This window comes from Alligator sinensis, unplaced genomic scaffold (assembly GCF_000455745.1).
Source record: "Alligator sinensis unplaced genomic scaffold, ASM45574v1 scaffold144_2, whole genome shotgun sequence".
NCBI classification, from domain to species: Eukaryota; Metazoa; Chordata; order Crocodylia; family Alligatoridae; genus Alligator; species Alligator sinensis.
Window position 1 is genome coordinate 3,408,934 of NW_005841872.1, and position 14,046 is coordinate 3,422,979.

General features: G+C 43.0%; 1 protein-coding gene across 1 annotated transcript in view; it reads right to left on the bottom strand.

The window, feature by feature from the left end:
- GABRG3 (gamma-aminobutyric acid type A receptor gamma3 subunit) overlaps positions 1-13,326 on the bottom strand; it is a 604,315-nt gene extending 590,989 nt beyond the window's left edge. The window contains exons 1-3 of the mRNA XM_014527425.1: positions 13,278-13,326; positions 12,812-13,167; positions 6,858-7,006 (exon numbers count right to left, since the gene is read on the bottom strand). Of these exons, the coding sequence (XP_014382911.1) occupies positions 6,858-7,006; positions 12,812-12,864 (202 nt within the window). The 5' untranslated portion in view covers positions 12,865-13,167; positions 13,278-13,326. The remainder of the gene's footprint in view (positions 1-6,857; positions 7,007-12,811; positions 13,168-13,277) is intronic.
- Between the last annotated feature and the right edge of the window lie 720 nt (positions 13,327-14,046).

Consider the following 14,046-nt stretch of genomic DNA (forward strand, 5'->3'; position numbering starts at 1 on the left):
CCTTTCCCTAATGGTCTGGGTGATCTCACTCGCCCTTGCAATGTGCCCCCCTTTCTGTCTGCCTTTCCCCCACTGTTCCAGGGTGGCCTGCCTCTGCTTTGGGGAGATGGGGGCTTTAGAGCAAGAGGGGGACTTCCCTTTGGGCATGCTCCCTCTGGTGCCAGGCTGAGGAGAAGCAAGGTCAAGGGGGTGGTGACTGCGGAGATGCATCAGATTCCCCATGGTGCTCATGTGTTTTGTTCCCTTGCCCCATCTGCTTTTGGCTCAGCAGTGCAGGCAGATAATGTATGTGGGTTTATCTGCCAGCTCAGAATGATCCCAGACCACGCTACCTGCTCGCTTCTGGGGTGCAGTTGCATGTGTGGATGCTGCGATTTCCCCTTCCTCAGCAGGCAGAGGCACAGCAACAGGAGGAGTGGACTCAGCTGAACTGCTTGCCTCCATAACCTCTACCTCAGCCTCCTCTGAAGTGTCTTCTGAGGAAGGAGACCTGGCTCTAAGGGAAACTTGAGGGGAGTGGAGCACAAACTCAGATGATTCCCCCTCCTTCCCCAGAATTTCTCTTGCTAGGGCACTCAGATCTAGATCCAGCTCTTCCTCTGGCACTGGAAGGCTCAGCATGGTAAGTAAAATGGGGTGGAAGAGACTATCATGCTGGTGCTGCTGCTTGTTTTCATGGTGGTTGCGGGGAGGGGGTTACGGCTGGTTTTCTTGGAGGGGATGCAGACTCAGGAACAGGCAGTGGCACTGCTCCCCTCTCCTTGATGCCTGTACTAGTGGAAGCCTCATGCCTGCTTGTTGTAGCAAAGAGGCTGCATCTCAGTTTAGGGGAGGTAGAACTTACACCTCTCTCTCTACCCACTCTTCCACCCCTCCCTGAAGGCTTGCCAGTTGCCTTTCCAACATGCTTCATATTGTGTTTTGTAGTATCTTCTCTTTATAAAAATATATAAATGTATATATGTGTCTTCCTATATAAATTCTATATTATAATAGGCAATACAAGTATGAAATTGAAAGGAATCAATCAATGAATATAATAATAAAATAAAAGGGTATAGAAAGAAAGCAAAAGGTACTGCAGAATCCCACTTGCTAAATAGCAAGTAGAAAATCAATAGTAGTAGCCTTTGTTGTCTAACTCTGCTGAGTTTCTGGGAGATAGCTCAGTAACTGACCCCAAGGCAGAAAGCAGGCCAGTTCAAACAACACTGCCTTTTATGCTGTTTTTCCATCCCTCTCCCAGAGCACTGGGGTTGGAAGGGACCTCAGGGAAGGATCACAGTCACTGGCCAACTACACAGTCAATATCAAAGCAGTCCTTCCCCCCTCCTCCCCTTCCCTCTCCCTACTTTCTGTTTCCCTGCAGGCAAGCCCAGCTTCAGCTTTGAAACTGAAATTCCCTGTATTAAAATATGGTATTTAGTTACATAGGTGCATGGGTTACATACCGGAGATGATAAGGAAATGTTTTTTTGTTCCATAAAAAAAAAGTCAATGAAAAAAAAAAAAAAGTGTCTGGGGTTAGCTGATCAACACAAAAGCAATAAAAAAAAAAAAAAAAAAAAAATTCACAGGTTGATGTTGACCTGTTAGTTCATTTTAAAATGCTATATAAGTGTGGGAGCGCACCTCCCACGCTCCAGGATAGTCCCAATCAGGAACCAGCAAGAAGGAAATTGCCAGACTCCAAAAACAAAATGGATGGCCCTTGTGGGGGGGGGTGGGAGCAGGAAGGCAGTCTGCTTCTCCCAGTTTGGATAGAAGTAGCAAGCCAGCTCTAGAAGAAGGGCAGCAAACAGTTGGAGGCACCGAGGAATACCGGCAACAGAGAGATGCCGGGGAAGGTCAGCAAAGGCAGCCTTGCCTGCACACCGGTGAAGACCAGCAGTAGAACAGGCTATCTGGAGAAGATTGGCAAAGGCAGCTTTACCTGCATGCCAGAGAAGACTGGCACCAGCAGAACCAAGCTGGGGAAGACTGGGATCAGGGCAAGCAAGCCAGGGAAAACTGGCATGAGCTTGAAGCCCAAGAAGACAAAAGCAGCTGGTCGAGGGACCAGGACTGGCTTGGCATAGTCAGTCTACCCCAGACACCGAGCAGTCCAAGACCAGTCACTTGGAGAAGGGACTGGACAATGGGACACTGGAGCAGGACTCAGATCGTAGCGTTCTCCAAGGAGTCACATAACAAGACATAAATATATGAGACCAGAGAACATCAAATTGTGAGTTCTTTAATAACACCATTTTCTTTATAAATTATAATAAGACTTTATTAAGTTAGATGATTATTATTGACACAGAATTGACCTAAAAGGACTTTGAGCATGTATGATGTAACAGCTGGTTGGTGAATGGCCAGGGTGAAAAGGGAGGTAGGAGCCTCAAGGAAACAGCCATTAGTCTTGCCTGAAATTCCTAACCTGTGGTAGCTTCCCAGTCTAAGTAAAGAAAATCAAAGTCATGGCAGGTGAGAACAGAGGCCTAGCAGATAGGCATAGATATTAAGATAAGCACTGGCTGTTGAACAAGGTCCAGAGGCAAAGACGAAAAAACCCACATTGCACCTGGTTGCACGCCACCAAAAGGGCACCGGTTACAATCTGCTTTACCATGGCATCACTGTCTTATGGTAGTTATCACATTAGCTAACAAGAGGTAAGAATGGGCCTTCCTACTGTAGGCAATCCTTTTGCCAAGATATAGGATGGCACTGAAAGTGTGCCAGAAAGCTGCTATAGTTGTTGGGTAACATAAACTCAGTGCCTTAGTTACATAAGTGTTACAGTTTACTATTCCTTGACCACATGTCTAGGTTGGGGGTAGGAGTTCTGCTTTCTATGTGCTTATTTCATGTTAATCTCTGTTTTGTATGTGAAGTTTCTCCCATTGAAAGCCTTTCATAATGGTAAGGTGACTGTTACCAAAAATAGAATGAACAGCACGTTATATTTTAGATATAAAATTACATTACAGAATACAATGGCTCTGTCCATAAGAGGTTAAAAAAAATACTTTTGAAACAATAACATTTTCTCTATTTTCTCTGAGAGTGCAAGATAAATTCTATCACACACACAAAAAATTAAATCTAAATAAGATAGCACGGTGAAACTAGCTTTCACTTGTTTGTAAGGTCATTCACAAACTAAACTGTACGTAAGTTAAGTGGACATTATAATTCCATTTAAATAAACTAAATTGAAAGGAATGTATTTTGGCATAGCTGTTAATCTACTACTTTTATGCAACACTGGACCAGGTTCTAACATCAGATGGAAAATTTACGGAAATGGCAAAATCTGACCAATGAATGGAGGTTTGATGTGTGTCATGTTTTCTAGATCTCAGGCAATATTAAATCTCCTAAATCAGGGCCCATTATTTTTCATGCAATTAGGTTAATAAATATGAAGGGATAGCAGTTGTTCTCTGACTAAATGTCAGATCATAATCCAGAGTATATGGGGAGGGAATTGTCTGGTATGCACTCAGGGCTTGATGCAAAACCCACTGGAGGAAATGTGTTGCTCCTGTCACTTCACTAGGCTTGAATCTGGCTCTTGAGCATCTGGCTTTGGAAGCACTGCAGAAAAGGTCTGCAGGCAAGATTGGATGCTCCTGTTCCCTGGGCCAGTTGGAGTTGGTGTGGTTAGCCACACAATTATAACCAAAAAGTGAGTAGGAAAGATGCAACCTTTCCTTGAAAAGTCATTTTTACCAAAGCTGTGGTGTAAGCTGTGAAATTTAAGAAGATTTTCTTTCTTTTCAATTCAGAAAGTAATTATTGCTCTATGACATAATGGAAAACTGCCAAAAAACAACAGTTAAAATCAATCTCCTACCCCACATGCTGTGATATTTTTAAAGGAAAAAACCCATGGCACATGTTAGGCAGCAGGGCCAGACAAGGACATCATTAGTTAGATGTTGCTTTGATTTTGAAACCCCAACAGTTTCCTTTACCTGTTTTGAAAGTATTAGATCAAAGTACCTGTAGTAGCTTTGCCTTACGTTTAGGTTGTACATTCAGGCTCATCTAAAACTTGAAGCACCCTATAGCTGCAAACGTGGTGTCCTACCACTTTCATCCATGAAGGGGTAGCTTTGGAAAGAGAGTAATTCTACAGTGCTTTCAAACACTGAATCTCTTGTGCTTTTAAACTGCCTGTATGTGTGCTCAAGAGTGAGAGGGGGCAGGGCATTTTAATTCGAGCAGTTCCCAGAAAGCTCCTCTAACTAAAACACTACAGCGTCACGTGTATTAAGTCCCCATTCAATGGGTTTTAGTTAAAGTGCTCCTGCAGCCATTTTGAAATTCAGGGGACTTAATACACATGACATTGTGGCAATGCTAGAGCATTCTAACTAGAATGTGTCGGAGCTCATGTATAGGCAGCAGGTCACTCAGTAAGGGATAGTATGCTGTTGCCTATGAAAGCTCATGCCCTGAACCGCCCAGGTTTCTAAGCTTCCACCCAGCCCTGCCTTCTGCCTGATCTGGAAATGGTGTCCATGCTGGAATACTAAATTGTTCAAGTCTGGTATGCGAGCACTCAGATATCCTGGGCAGAATAAAAGGCCATGGTTGGCTTCACTGTATGATAGGTGTGCTCTGCCACACCACAAACCCTTGAAGTTTTCAAAAAGAGGACCCTAAAGCTGGCTTCCTAAATCTGTAGTTAGTCGTCTATGTAAGTGACCTAAATTCCAAATGCACTGAGCAAACAGAAATTTCTACTGGTAGCAGGTGCTGGGTGCTCAGTGCTTTTGAAAAATCAGGCCATCTATGTAGAAGCCTAACTTGAAGCACCCATTGGGAATATACTGACCAAGCTCGTTGCATAAAATGGTGTTTGGTCATTGCTTTGTGGAGTAGCAGATTTGCTTTCAGAAAATGCTGAACTAACAGAAACCCCCTAAAGAGCAAGTTAATGTGTCCCCGTACAGGATTTAACCTTTGGTGTTTTCAATTAGCTTAATTTTGGCCTTAACAGTTTACTCAGTGGCATTACCTGCACTTCTGTAAAACTATTCTTAATTAGTGTTCCAAACTGTGCATTTGTCTTTTATGCACTTTTTCCTGGTTCCTTCATGCTACACATGCCTCAGATAAGGAAGAAGGTTTAGCGTTCTTCATTTATCTCTAGCCATAAATTGATATACCTTGAAGCTTGTGGTCATAATACTGAACTAGGCTTCAAAAGACTTGAGCACAATACTGCAAGCTCTTTGTGTGACTGTGGGCAAGTGAGTCAATTTCTTATCTATTAAATGTCAATGTTACTTCTCTATATCACATGGCTGCTGTAGGAAGAAGTTTGTTGATGTCTGGGAGTGCTGCCAGGGGTCCTTGTAAAAAATTACAGTAGATAAAGGTAGTGTTGCCAGGGATCCTTATAAAAAATTACAGTAAATAAACTGCAACACTGAACTGCAGAATCTCTCTCTGGTAACATACATGAGGCAATGTGTGATTTAACTCTTTTAAATAGAAATTTGTATAAATACTGTTATTTTATTATATATAATTTTATTGATCATTTTAATGTACTGTTTTGGTGAAAACTGTAAAAAAAAACTACTAGGTAAACTAAAACAAGATTTAAGAACAATTCAGAAGAGAAAAGCGAAATTATTTTATCAGTAAATAATCTTTCACTGTTTGAAAAATGTGTTACAACTACTCTTATGGAAACTGGTACTAAGATTCTGGAGGATTATCTTGTGCCATGTGGACATAACCATAATTTATCCTCTTCGTTCAAGTTAGTGATGTGAGGACATGGAATACAGAGTGAAATAAAGTATCTTTCCTCTAACTTCTTGCAGATGTTAATGCTGACTGGGAACTATGTTACTCTTAGGATTTAGAAAAGCATTTACCCCATCAGGTATTGAAGATTATCCAAATCTAGTCTGACAAATTAGTGTGAGGAAAAGATAACACAGATATTTCAAACATGGTCCCTGAGTACAGTAAAACAAAATTATTAAAAGGTTCCTTTCTAGCTGTTCTATTAGTATTAGGTACTATTTGCTAGTATTGTACTAGGGTCTAACTGGTTGGCACCCGTTAAATAAATAAGGATTGTCTGCAGCCTCATCCTGCTTGCCTCAAATCTCATTGGAGCACTAGCCAGTAAAATAATGTACTGTCACCCGAGTTCTGTTTTGCTCATGATCCCTCACTTCTCTAAAAATATATTAATAGCACATTATGCAAACTGGCCACACAATCCAGTGGAGAATTACTCTGAAAGAATTAGGGGTAAAATTATGCCATAAATTCTGACACACCAAGGTTGAATTATAGTATAAATAACATTAGTTAGGTTTTGTCAGTCCATCTTTTTCCCAAGACAGCCAGATGCTGAAGACAAACAAGTTATTATCTGTTCCCCCGTCATCCCGTGTTATTTTTATCATTCATTGGGGTGCACAGAACTGTGGGCTCAGGTGGGGATGGGTTGTTTGGGATTTTCTTTGCTTTGTTTGGCTGTCTTGTTCAGAAATAAGTTTATTTCTGACTTTTCCAATGACCTGCCAAGAGATCTGGTAGGCTGGCCATGTAGACTTCTTGTCCTTCAACCTGCCCATGTTTAAAATAGTCCTGACTGTATTAAGATGTCTTCAATGGTCCAATGAGAAACAGCATTTAAAAATTGCCACGAGATGCTGCCATTAAACATCTGCATTAGAATTCTAGGGTTGAACCTTCCCAAACTGAAAAAATTTCATTCCCAATCTTAGTGTTGTGCACACAACCCAGAGTCATAGAAACACAAAATAATACCATCTGTTTACTCTTATATCTTTTCTCTCCTATAAAGAAAAAAAAGAGAGAGCACTTACTTCCAATATCTGGCCGTAGTTTTTTGTCATATTCTCTCAGCAACTTGTTTAGTATGAGAGTCACATCTGTGTCTTGTGCTTTTGGAGCTAATACCCATTTTTGGTTAGCTGTTACATCTTCATATTCATCTTCTTCAACCTTCCTAGAACTGCGTTAAAAAAAATTAGATGTTATCTTTTAAGAATTCAATCTGAATTTATATTGTCACAAAATTGCCTCAGACACTTGAAAAAGTTTTGGAGTTCCTTGTTGCAGAACAGCTACCAATTTTTTTGCATTTTGTTAAAGGATATGCTGTTAGTGATAAAAATATATGGGATACTAAATGTGTAAGTCATCTTCTACCATTATGTCCAAGTGGAACTTTAAGATGTGAATTAATGCAGGTATCAAACTAGGTCTATCCCCTCTTCTTTCTCCCCAGCATGCACATGCACATACTCATACATACATTCAACCTACCTATAGTTGTTAACTTGTCAGATTCCCATGGTGAGTGAATACCCTGCAGTATTATAATATGACTTTTTCAACACAACTGATTCATCTCCTGCACAGCAGGCTAATAAGAATATTAAAAATTCAGATCTTTTAATACTTACTGGTCATTTCATCCTATTAATAAATTATTATATTCTCAGTGCTTTTAAAATTCAGAACCTACTGTCATACAGGGCTTAGAATTAAGAACTTGCTTCTTGAATGTAATATGGATTACCACAAGCACATAAATACATTGCGTAAGTCAGTCTGAATCTCAGAATCAAAGCCTTACACTTTTAATGATACTATTTCTACAGTTCCATACCAGGGGGATTTTGAAAGCTAAAATTCTTCTTTCTTTAAGAGCTGGATTATCCATATTTTATGACTATAGTAATAAAATGAAATAACAACTAGATTTTCAGCTAGTGCAGGATGCAACTGCCCGGTTAGTGTGGCTTTCACATGTAGGAAACTGTTTTTGCCAGTGTAGCTCCTTCCCAAGTGCAAGGTAAAGGGTTGAACTTAATTTATGAAGCTTTTAACAGTTTGGGTTCTTAGTATCTTGGTGTCTACTTCTACCTGATCCCTCAAGAACATTTGGGAAGCTCAAACTGACAAGAAACGTACATGGAGGATAGAGGGAGGGTAATATCTGTGCCTTCTACCTTACAAGTTGCCTTTCTGATCTGATGTTATTTTGCACAGATGAAAACGACTGCACAAGAACAAGAATATACGTAAGAATAGCTCTATCTTGCCCAGTATGCCACATCACCCAATGATGGAGAGTAGATGCTGAAAGGGAAATAGAACTGGGTATGACCAGGGTTGTTTTGTTTTTACTGTTCCTGTCACTTGCAGTCTGCCGCATTTAAGGTCAAAGAAGTTCTGATCCAGAGGCTGTATCTCTAACTGCCATGCTCAATAGCTACTGATATCCCTTTCCTCCAATAATGTGTTCAGTCCCTTTTTTGAATCTGGCTAAATTGTCAGCTTCCACAATATCTGGTTGCAATGAGATCTATACTGTAATTTTTCACACAACACATAATAACTTCCTTTTGTTAGTTTTAAGCTTACTATCTGCTAGTTTAATTTTGTGACCCCCTAGTTCTTGTGTTGAGAAAGAGTAAATAATAAATCCCATTGTACTTTCTCTTCACTGTTTAATATCTTGTAAACATTTATCATGTCCCCCTCAAGTGTCTCTCTTCTAAACTTTATAAGTCTAGCCTCTTTAGTCTCTCTCCTCATAGGGGAGCCCTGCATACCACCAGTCATCCTTGTTGCCCTTCTCTGGACTTTCTCTAGATCTTATATCCTTGAGATGTAGGGACCAGAACTGGACACAGTATTCAAGGTATAGATTTATGAAGAGGCATGATGAGACTTTCAGTTTAATTTACAGTTCTCTTCTTAATAATTCCTACATTTTTATTTTATTTCATTTTATGTTATTTATTTGCCTTTTTGATGGCTGCTGAGCACTGAGCTGCTGTTTTTAGCAACCTGTCCACAACAATTCCCAGACCTCTTTCCTGTGTGGTAACAGTTAATGAAGAGCCCACCATACTGTAGGTATAGTTTGGGTTATTTTTGCCAAGGTGCATCACTTTACACTTATCTACATTGCATTACACCTGCCATTTAGTTGCCCATTTGCTCAAATGTGCCATATCCTTTTGTAGTCCCTCAGTCTGCCTTGGTCTTTACCACTTTGAATAATTCTATGTCATCCACAAGTTTGGCCTCCTTACTACTCACCCCCTTTTCCAGACCATTTATGAATATGTTAAACAGCACTGGTCCCAACACAGATCCCTGGGGGACCCCAGTGTTTACTACTTTCCAGCCTAAAAACTGACCACTTATTCTCTATGGCTTTGTGCCTTGACTATAAAATTCATGGGTCTTGTCCACACCAAGGATCTGCTCAAGTCAAAGTTCAGTTTTCACTGCAAGCATTGACCAGGACTTAGACCCTTGACTTTGCTCTTCCCCTTCTCCCAGTGCCAATTTGTTTATTTTCTAGGCACCTTGCTACTTTTATGCATTAACTCAGGGTTTTCACTGAGTTAATTTTGGAGTTTGTTTCTCCTTTGGTAGGTGTTACAGTACTTTGCATTCCCTCTCCCCTTCCGTCTCTCTCATGTACGTTCACCCACCAACAATGATACAAAATAAGAATAAAGTATATGCTTTTAAATGTGCCTAAATTGTATATGCATTTTGTATGTGCTTTTAAATATGCCTGGATTGCTTGTTATAGGGATGCAGTGGCGCACCATGGGTCTCTGGCACCGGGGAGCTAATGCTTCCATATGCGTCCTCCCCATCTGCTGCCAAGCGGGGTGGGGAGGAGGGGGATTCCCCGGCATCCAATCACCAAGCCTGGAAACCCCAGGAATGAATCCAGAAGTGCTGCCAGGGGACCGAGTACCTCTAGAGGACACAGCCTCTGCCCCCCTCCCTGGCCAGCGCCCCAGGGCATGGCCCCCCATCCCTCCCCATCAATATACCACTGCAGGCATGCCATATAAATGGGGGAAAAATACACATAAGAAATTAAGATGGCCTTTTAGAATCCTTTTCGAGGCTGTTGCAAAGAATAAGCCAAATGTAAAGGACTTTTTTCTTGATTATGGAATCTATATAAAAACATCTCTAAATGGAGGCACTGAGAGTCCTTTGTGTGGAAAGCTTGCAGGATCACATGTGAATAGTTAAGAACTGAATGGGAGTGTGTTTGAAATGATGAAAGTTTTGTGGTGCATAAGCTGCAATTTTCAGATCATCTTGCCCATGTGTGTCACTCAATCTAAGATGTTTTCTTTTCTTTTGAGTCTCGTGATAAGTCACATATTTACAATGCTAGATTCATTGAACTGCGTGCAAACAATGTATCATTTAGATTCACATGGCTTGTGTCCCACAACTAACAACCTGCATGGTTGGGTGAATGTGAACCAAGGACCAGCTAAATTCTGGCCTGAGCTGCACCTATGGAACTACCATGCAAGCTGCAGGTTTCAATGAGGACTGAATTAATTTAATCCTCTCAGTGTTATAAAATGGTTTACACATTAGTTTGCAGCTTCCTTAAAACCAATAATCAACAAAAATCTGATAATTGCCAAGTCTTTTAAATCTTCTCCCTTCAGTGAATTGCTTCCCACAGAGCTTCACCCTGGAGGTTTTGTGTGCCTAACTAGGTGCTTGATTGCAACTGGGGGTGGAGAGAGGTGGCTAAAATTATTCAAAGTAATCTATGCTAACTACAGTGATGTATATTATGTAAATTTTTTGCAAGCAATTTATTACCTCCCTTGTTTGCCTCTGAACAATTAAGGTCTTACTAAGCTTTAAGGCTGCAGTTTCATTGCTTAGTTCTCACTTCCAGGAGTGACAGCCATATTCCCAGACCTTGAGCCTTTTCGACATTTACAGGAAAATTAGGATTCAATCCTTGGCATTTAGGAAATAGGCAGCAGACCTGTCAGCCCTCCAAATCCTCATTAGGTAACCCAGGCTTTATTATGAAAAGACAAAAGTGAGGTACACAAGGAACACAACAAAGAAGGAAGCTTGAAACCAGTGTGTGCAAGTGATCTTTTGACAAGAGGTACAGTTTTCTCTAGCCTCAGTTCTGAGATCTTGCATTTCAGACCTTAATACTTGTCAGTCATAATCAAAGGGGCAGATCTGGAATTTTGTGGGATGGAGGAAAAATTGAACATCCAGTGAAGCAGTACTACTACAGCATAAGGGGAACTAAGAGGGAAGCACTGGCACACACAGTCTGGGAAAAAAAATCTAATTGTCCACGTAACCAGGAATTAGCATCTCGGTGCTTGAAAATGATTAAGAAAGAGATGGTTTGCTTGTGGGGTGGGGGAGAGAGGAAGCAAATTAACTCCAAACTTGTCTATCTTTTTCACTTCACTGCAGCTGCTCTGTTAGGGAGGGATTCCTCTGGCTGGGCTCCCTGCAGTTATTATGTAGGAGACTTAATGGTCTTCAATAATGGTATCCAATGAGAAATGCTGGGTTTGGCTTGAGTTTACAGTATTTGGTATCCAGATAGGTGTAAATGCTGGGGCATCTCCTTACAGGAGCTGGAGGAGGAGTTCTTGATGTCTGGGTTGTTTTTGTTTTGGTTTGGGTTTTTTTGTTTTTTTTTTGGGGGGGGGGGGGAGGGGGTTGCTTTTCTTTCACCTTTCCTTCCTCGGCACCCCCCAATCCTTCAGTAGGTCCTAGTAATTGGTGTATGGTGTAAGAAGTGGGAAATCATTTACATTTTTGACATATCTTCATTCATTTTATTCTAAAACTCAGTAACAAGGTAGCTTCCCTCACTTAAGGATTTGGTCCTTGGAGCTGCTGGAAGGCCCAGTCCTGAGTAACTTACTCCTTCAGTGCTGCAGCCCACTTGAATGCAACTCGGGTTAGGTAGGCATTATCCCTAGGAAGTAAAAAGAGGAGTGGGGGGGAGGGGTCAGGGAGGGGAGAGGTTCCTGGGGACCCACAGAGGTAATCTCAGAGGATTTCCCAGGGTGGCATTTCCATAGTGAGATTTCCAGCAAGGATATTTCCATGTTTTAGATAAACACCCCCAGAGGAAAGCACCTTGCTTGCTGTTTTGATCCAAGCACCAAAGGATTGCTGTGATCCTTCTGAGAAATCAACATCACAGGAGATTCAAAGGACTTTTTGCAGTGCCCCTTTGGTGACTCAGGGCTTGGGCTTGCCTGCTCTCCTAGACTGACCTCACTTGCCTGCAGGCAGAGCATCCTGCCTTTGCCCTCCCAAGCTTTCTGCCTTCTCAAATCCTGGAGCCGAGGATTTTGAAGGCTAAACTGAAGGAAGGGAAAAACAAAAAAACCCCAACCTCCTTGGTTCAGTGACATCCCTGACCTAGTCGGACAATGCCTGGTACATGAAAGGAACTGCAACATGTCTATTAAGTGGGAACAGCTGCACACACAATCTGGTTAGCAAGCCCTGGCATCCCATACCTGCTTTAGTACCGTGTCAGTAAGCGTTGGCAAGACTGGGTTAATTCCCTAACATGAGAAGTAAGGAAAAAACTTTTCTGCAAAGCCAGGTAAGGTGGAAAGGCATTATCCAAGCTCAAAGCCTAACGAGCTTCAGACTTTAAGTGACAACCCTGAGCTTAGCAATAAGAATGTAAGACCCGGCTTGGAGGGTAATTCCCTCTCTGTGGAGGAGTTGGATACCCTCTGCCTGGTGTAGACCTGGCTAATGCTATTGCAGAGCATCATGGGGGTAAAAATGAAAGGAGAGCGCATCCTGATGTGCTTCCCGGACTAAGTACCTTGCAAACTCTCTGGGGGTGACATTCCAGCATGAGACACACACACACACATCACACTGGTGGGGAAAAGAAAACACCCCCCTCCCCGCTTCATCATCCCCAAACTAGAAGCAGCGCACAGGGCAGACTTACCAGGCTTGGAATACAGAGAGGAGGAAGAAAGCCACTAGAAGCTTAGCTGACATGATCTGAGCCGCTCCGGCCAGGTAAAAGGTGCAGTTGAATGGAGAAGGATAAGCACGATATATATGTTGCAGGAATATTCACATGGGGGAGAGGAAGGGAATTGCATGAAGCTCTTGTCCTCTTCTCCTGGGTTCTCGAAGAGGATATCCCCCTTTAAAGTGCTCCAGAAAAGCCCCGAGGAGGTTCGTCCAGCTCCAGGTATAAATCAGGCTCCACGGTGTGACAGGTGTGCAGCAGCTCCGGCGCTCCAGCCTTCTTCCCTCCCCGACAATCAATTGTCTGGAGGAAGGACGCGGCCCCTCCTGCTTCCCAGAATGGCATTAGCCAGGCACCTTAGGTTGCGTACGACCAGACCCCGCCAGAACAACAGGCGGAAAAAGTAGAGCACCAATCCCCCCAGCGGATCACCTACCCCGGACCCGGCACTGCAGCACGGCGCGGGAGCCCGAGCGGAGAGGAGCGATGGACGTGGAGCAGCACCCTGCCTCCTAGCACTGACCAACAGGTACCCGGGTGGTCCGACAGGAGCAGGTGTCCGAGCAGCCTTCCCCCACCCCCTTCCGTAACAATGCACACCAGGAGAAGTGGGGGAGGAGGAGAATCCCCGGTGCAGTTAGCGGCCAGGTGTCAGGGGTAATTTCTCCTAGGGAGCTGCTCTGCCAGGGCTCGATCCATCCCCACTAGCAAGGACCCATCCCCTCTGGTTTGCTCCTCACGAGGAAAAGCGCCTTGATAACTGCTGAGGGGCGGTAGAAGAGCTAGCCCGGCGCTTCATCGCTGTGCATTGCCTGGCACTCGCGGGGAGGTCTCTCCCCATTGCAATCAGGAGAAGGGTGGCACCGATCCCGAGGCTGCCACCTCCGGGTCCCCAGGCGCCCGGGGGAGGGGAGCCCGATAATGCAGTCCTGCTGGGAGGGAATTCCAGGGTAATTAGCCCAAGCGGGCATTCAGCGTGCCTGCTTGACAGCTGTGGTCCCAAATGGGCCGGCTGATTGCCCATTCAGGATTATCGAAGGTGATTAGAGGTGGTTTAGATGTTGGAGCGGATAACACAGCAGACAGCCCAGCTTTAAAAAAGAACGACTTTTCCAATGGGTACTTCTAAACTATTTATTTTCTGCTGGTAGGAAATGAGAGTTGGGAAGTAAGATTGACCCAAAATGTATTCAAGCCAAGTAATA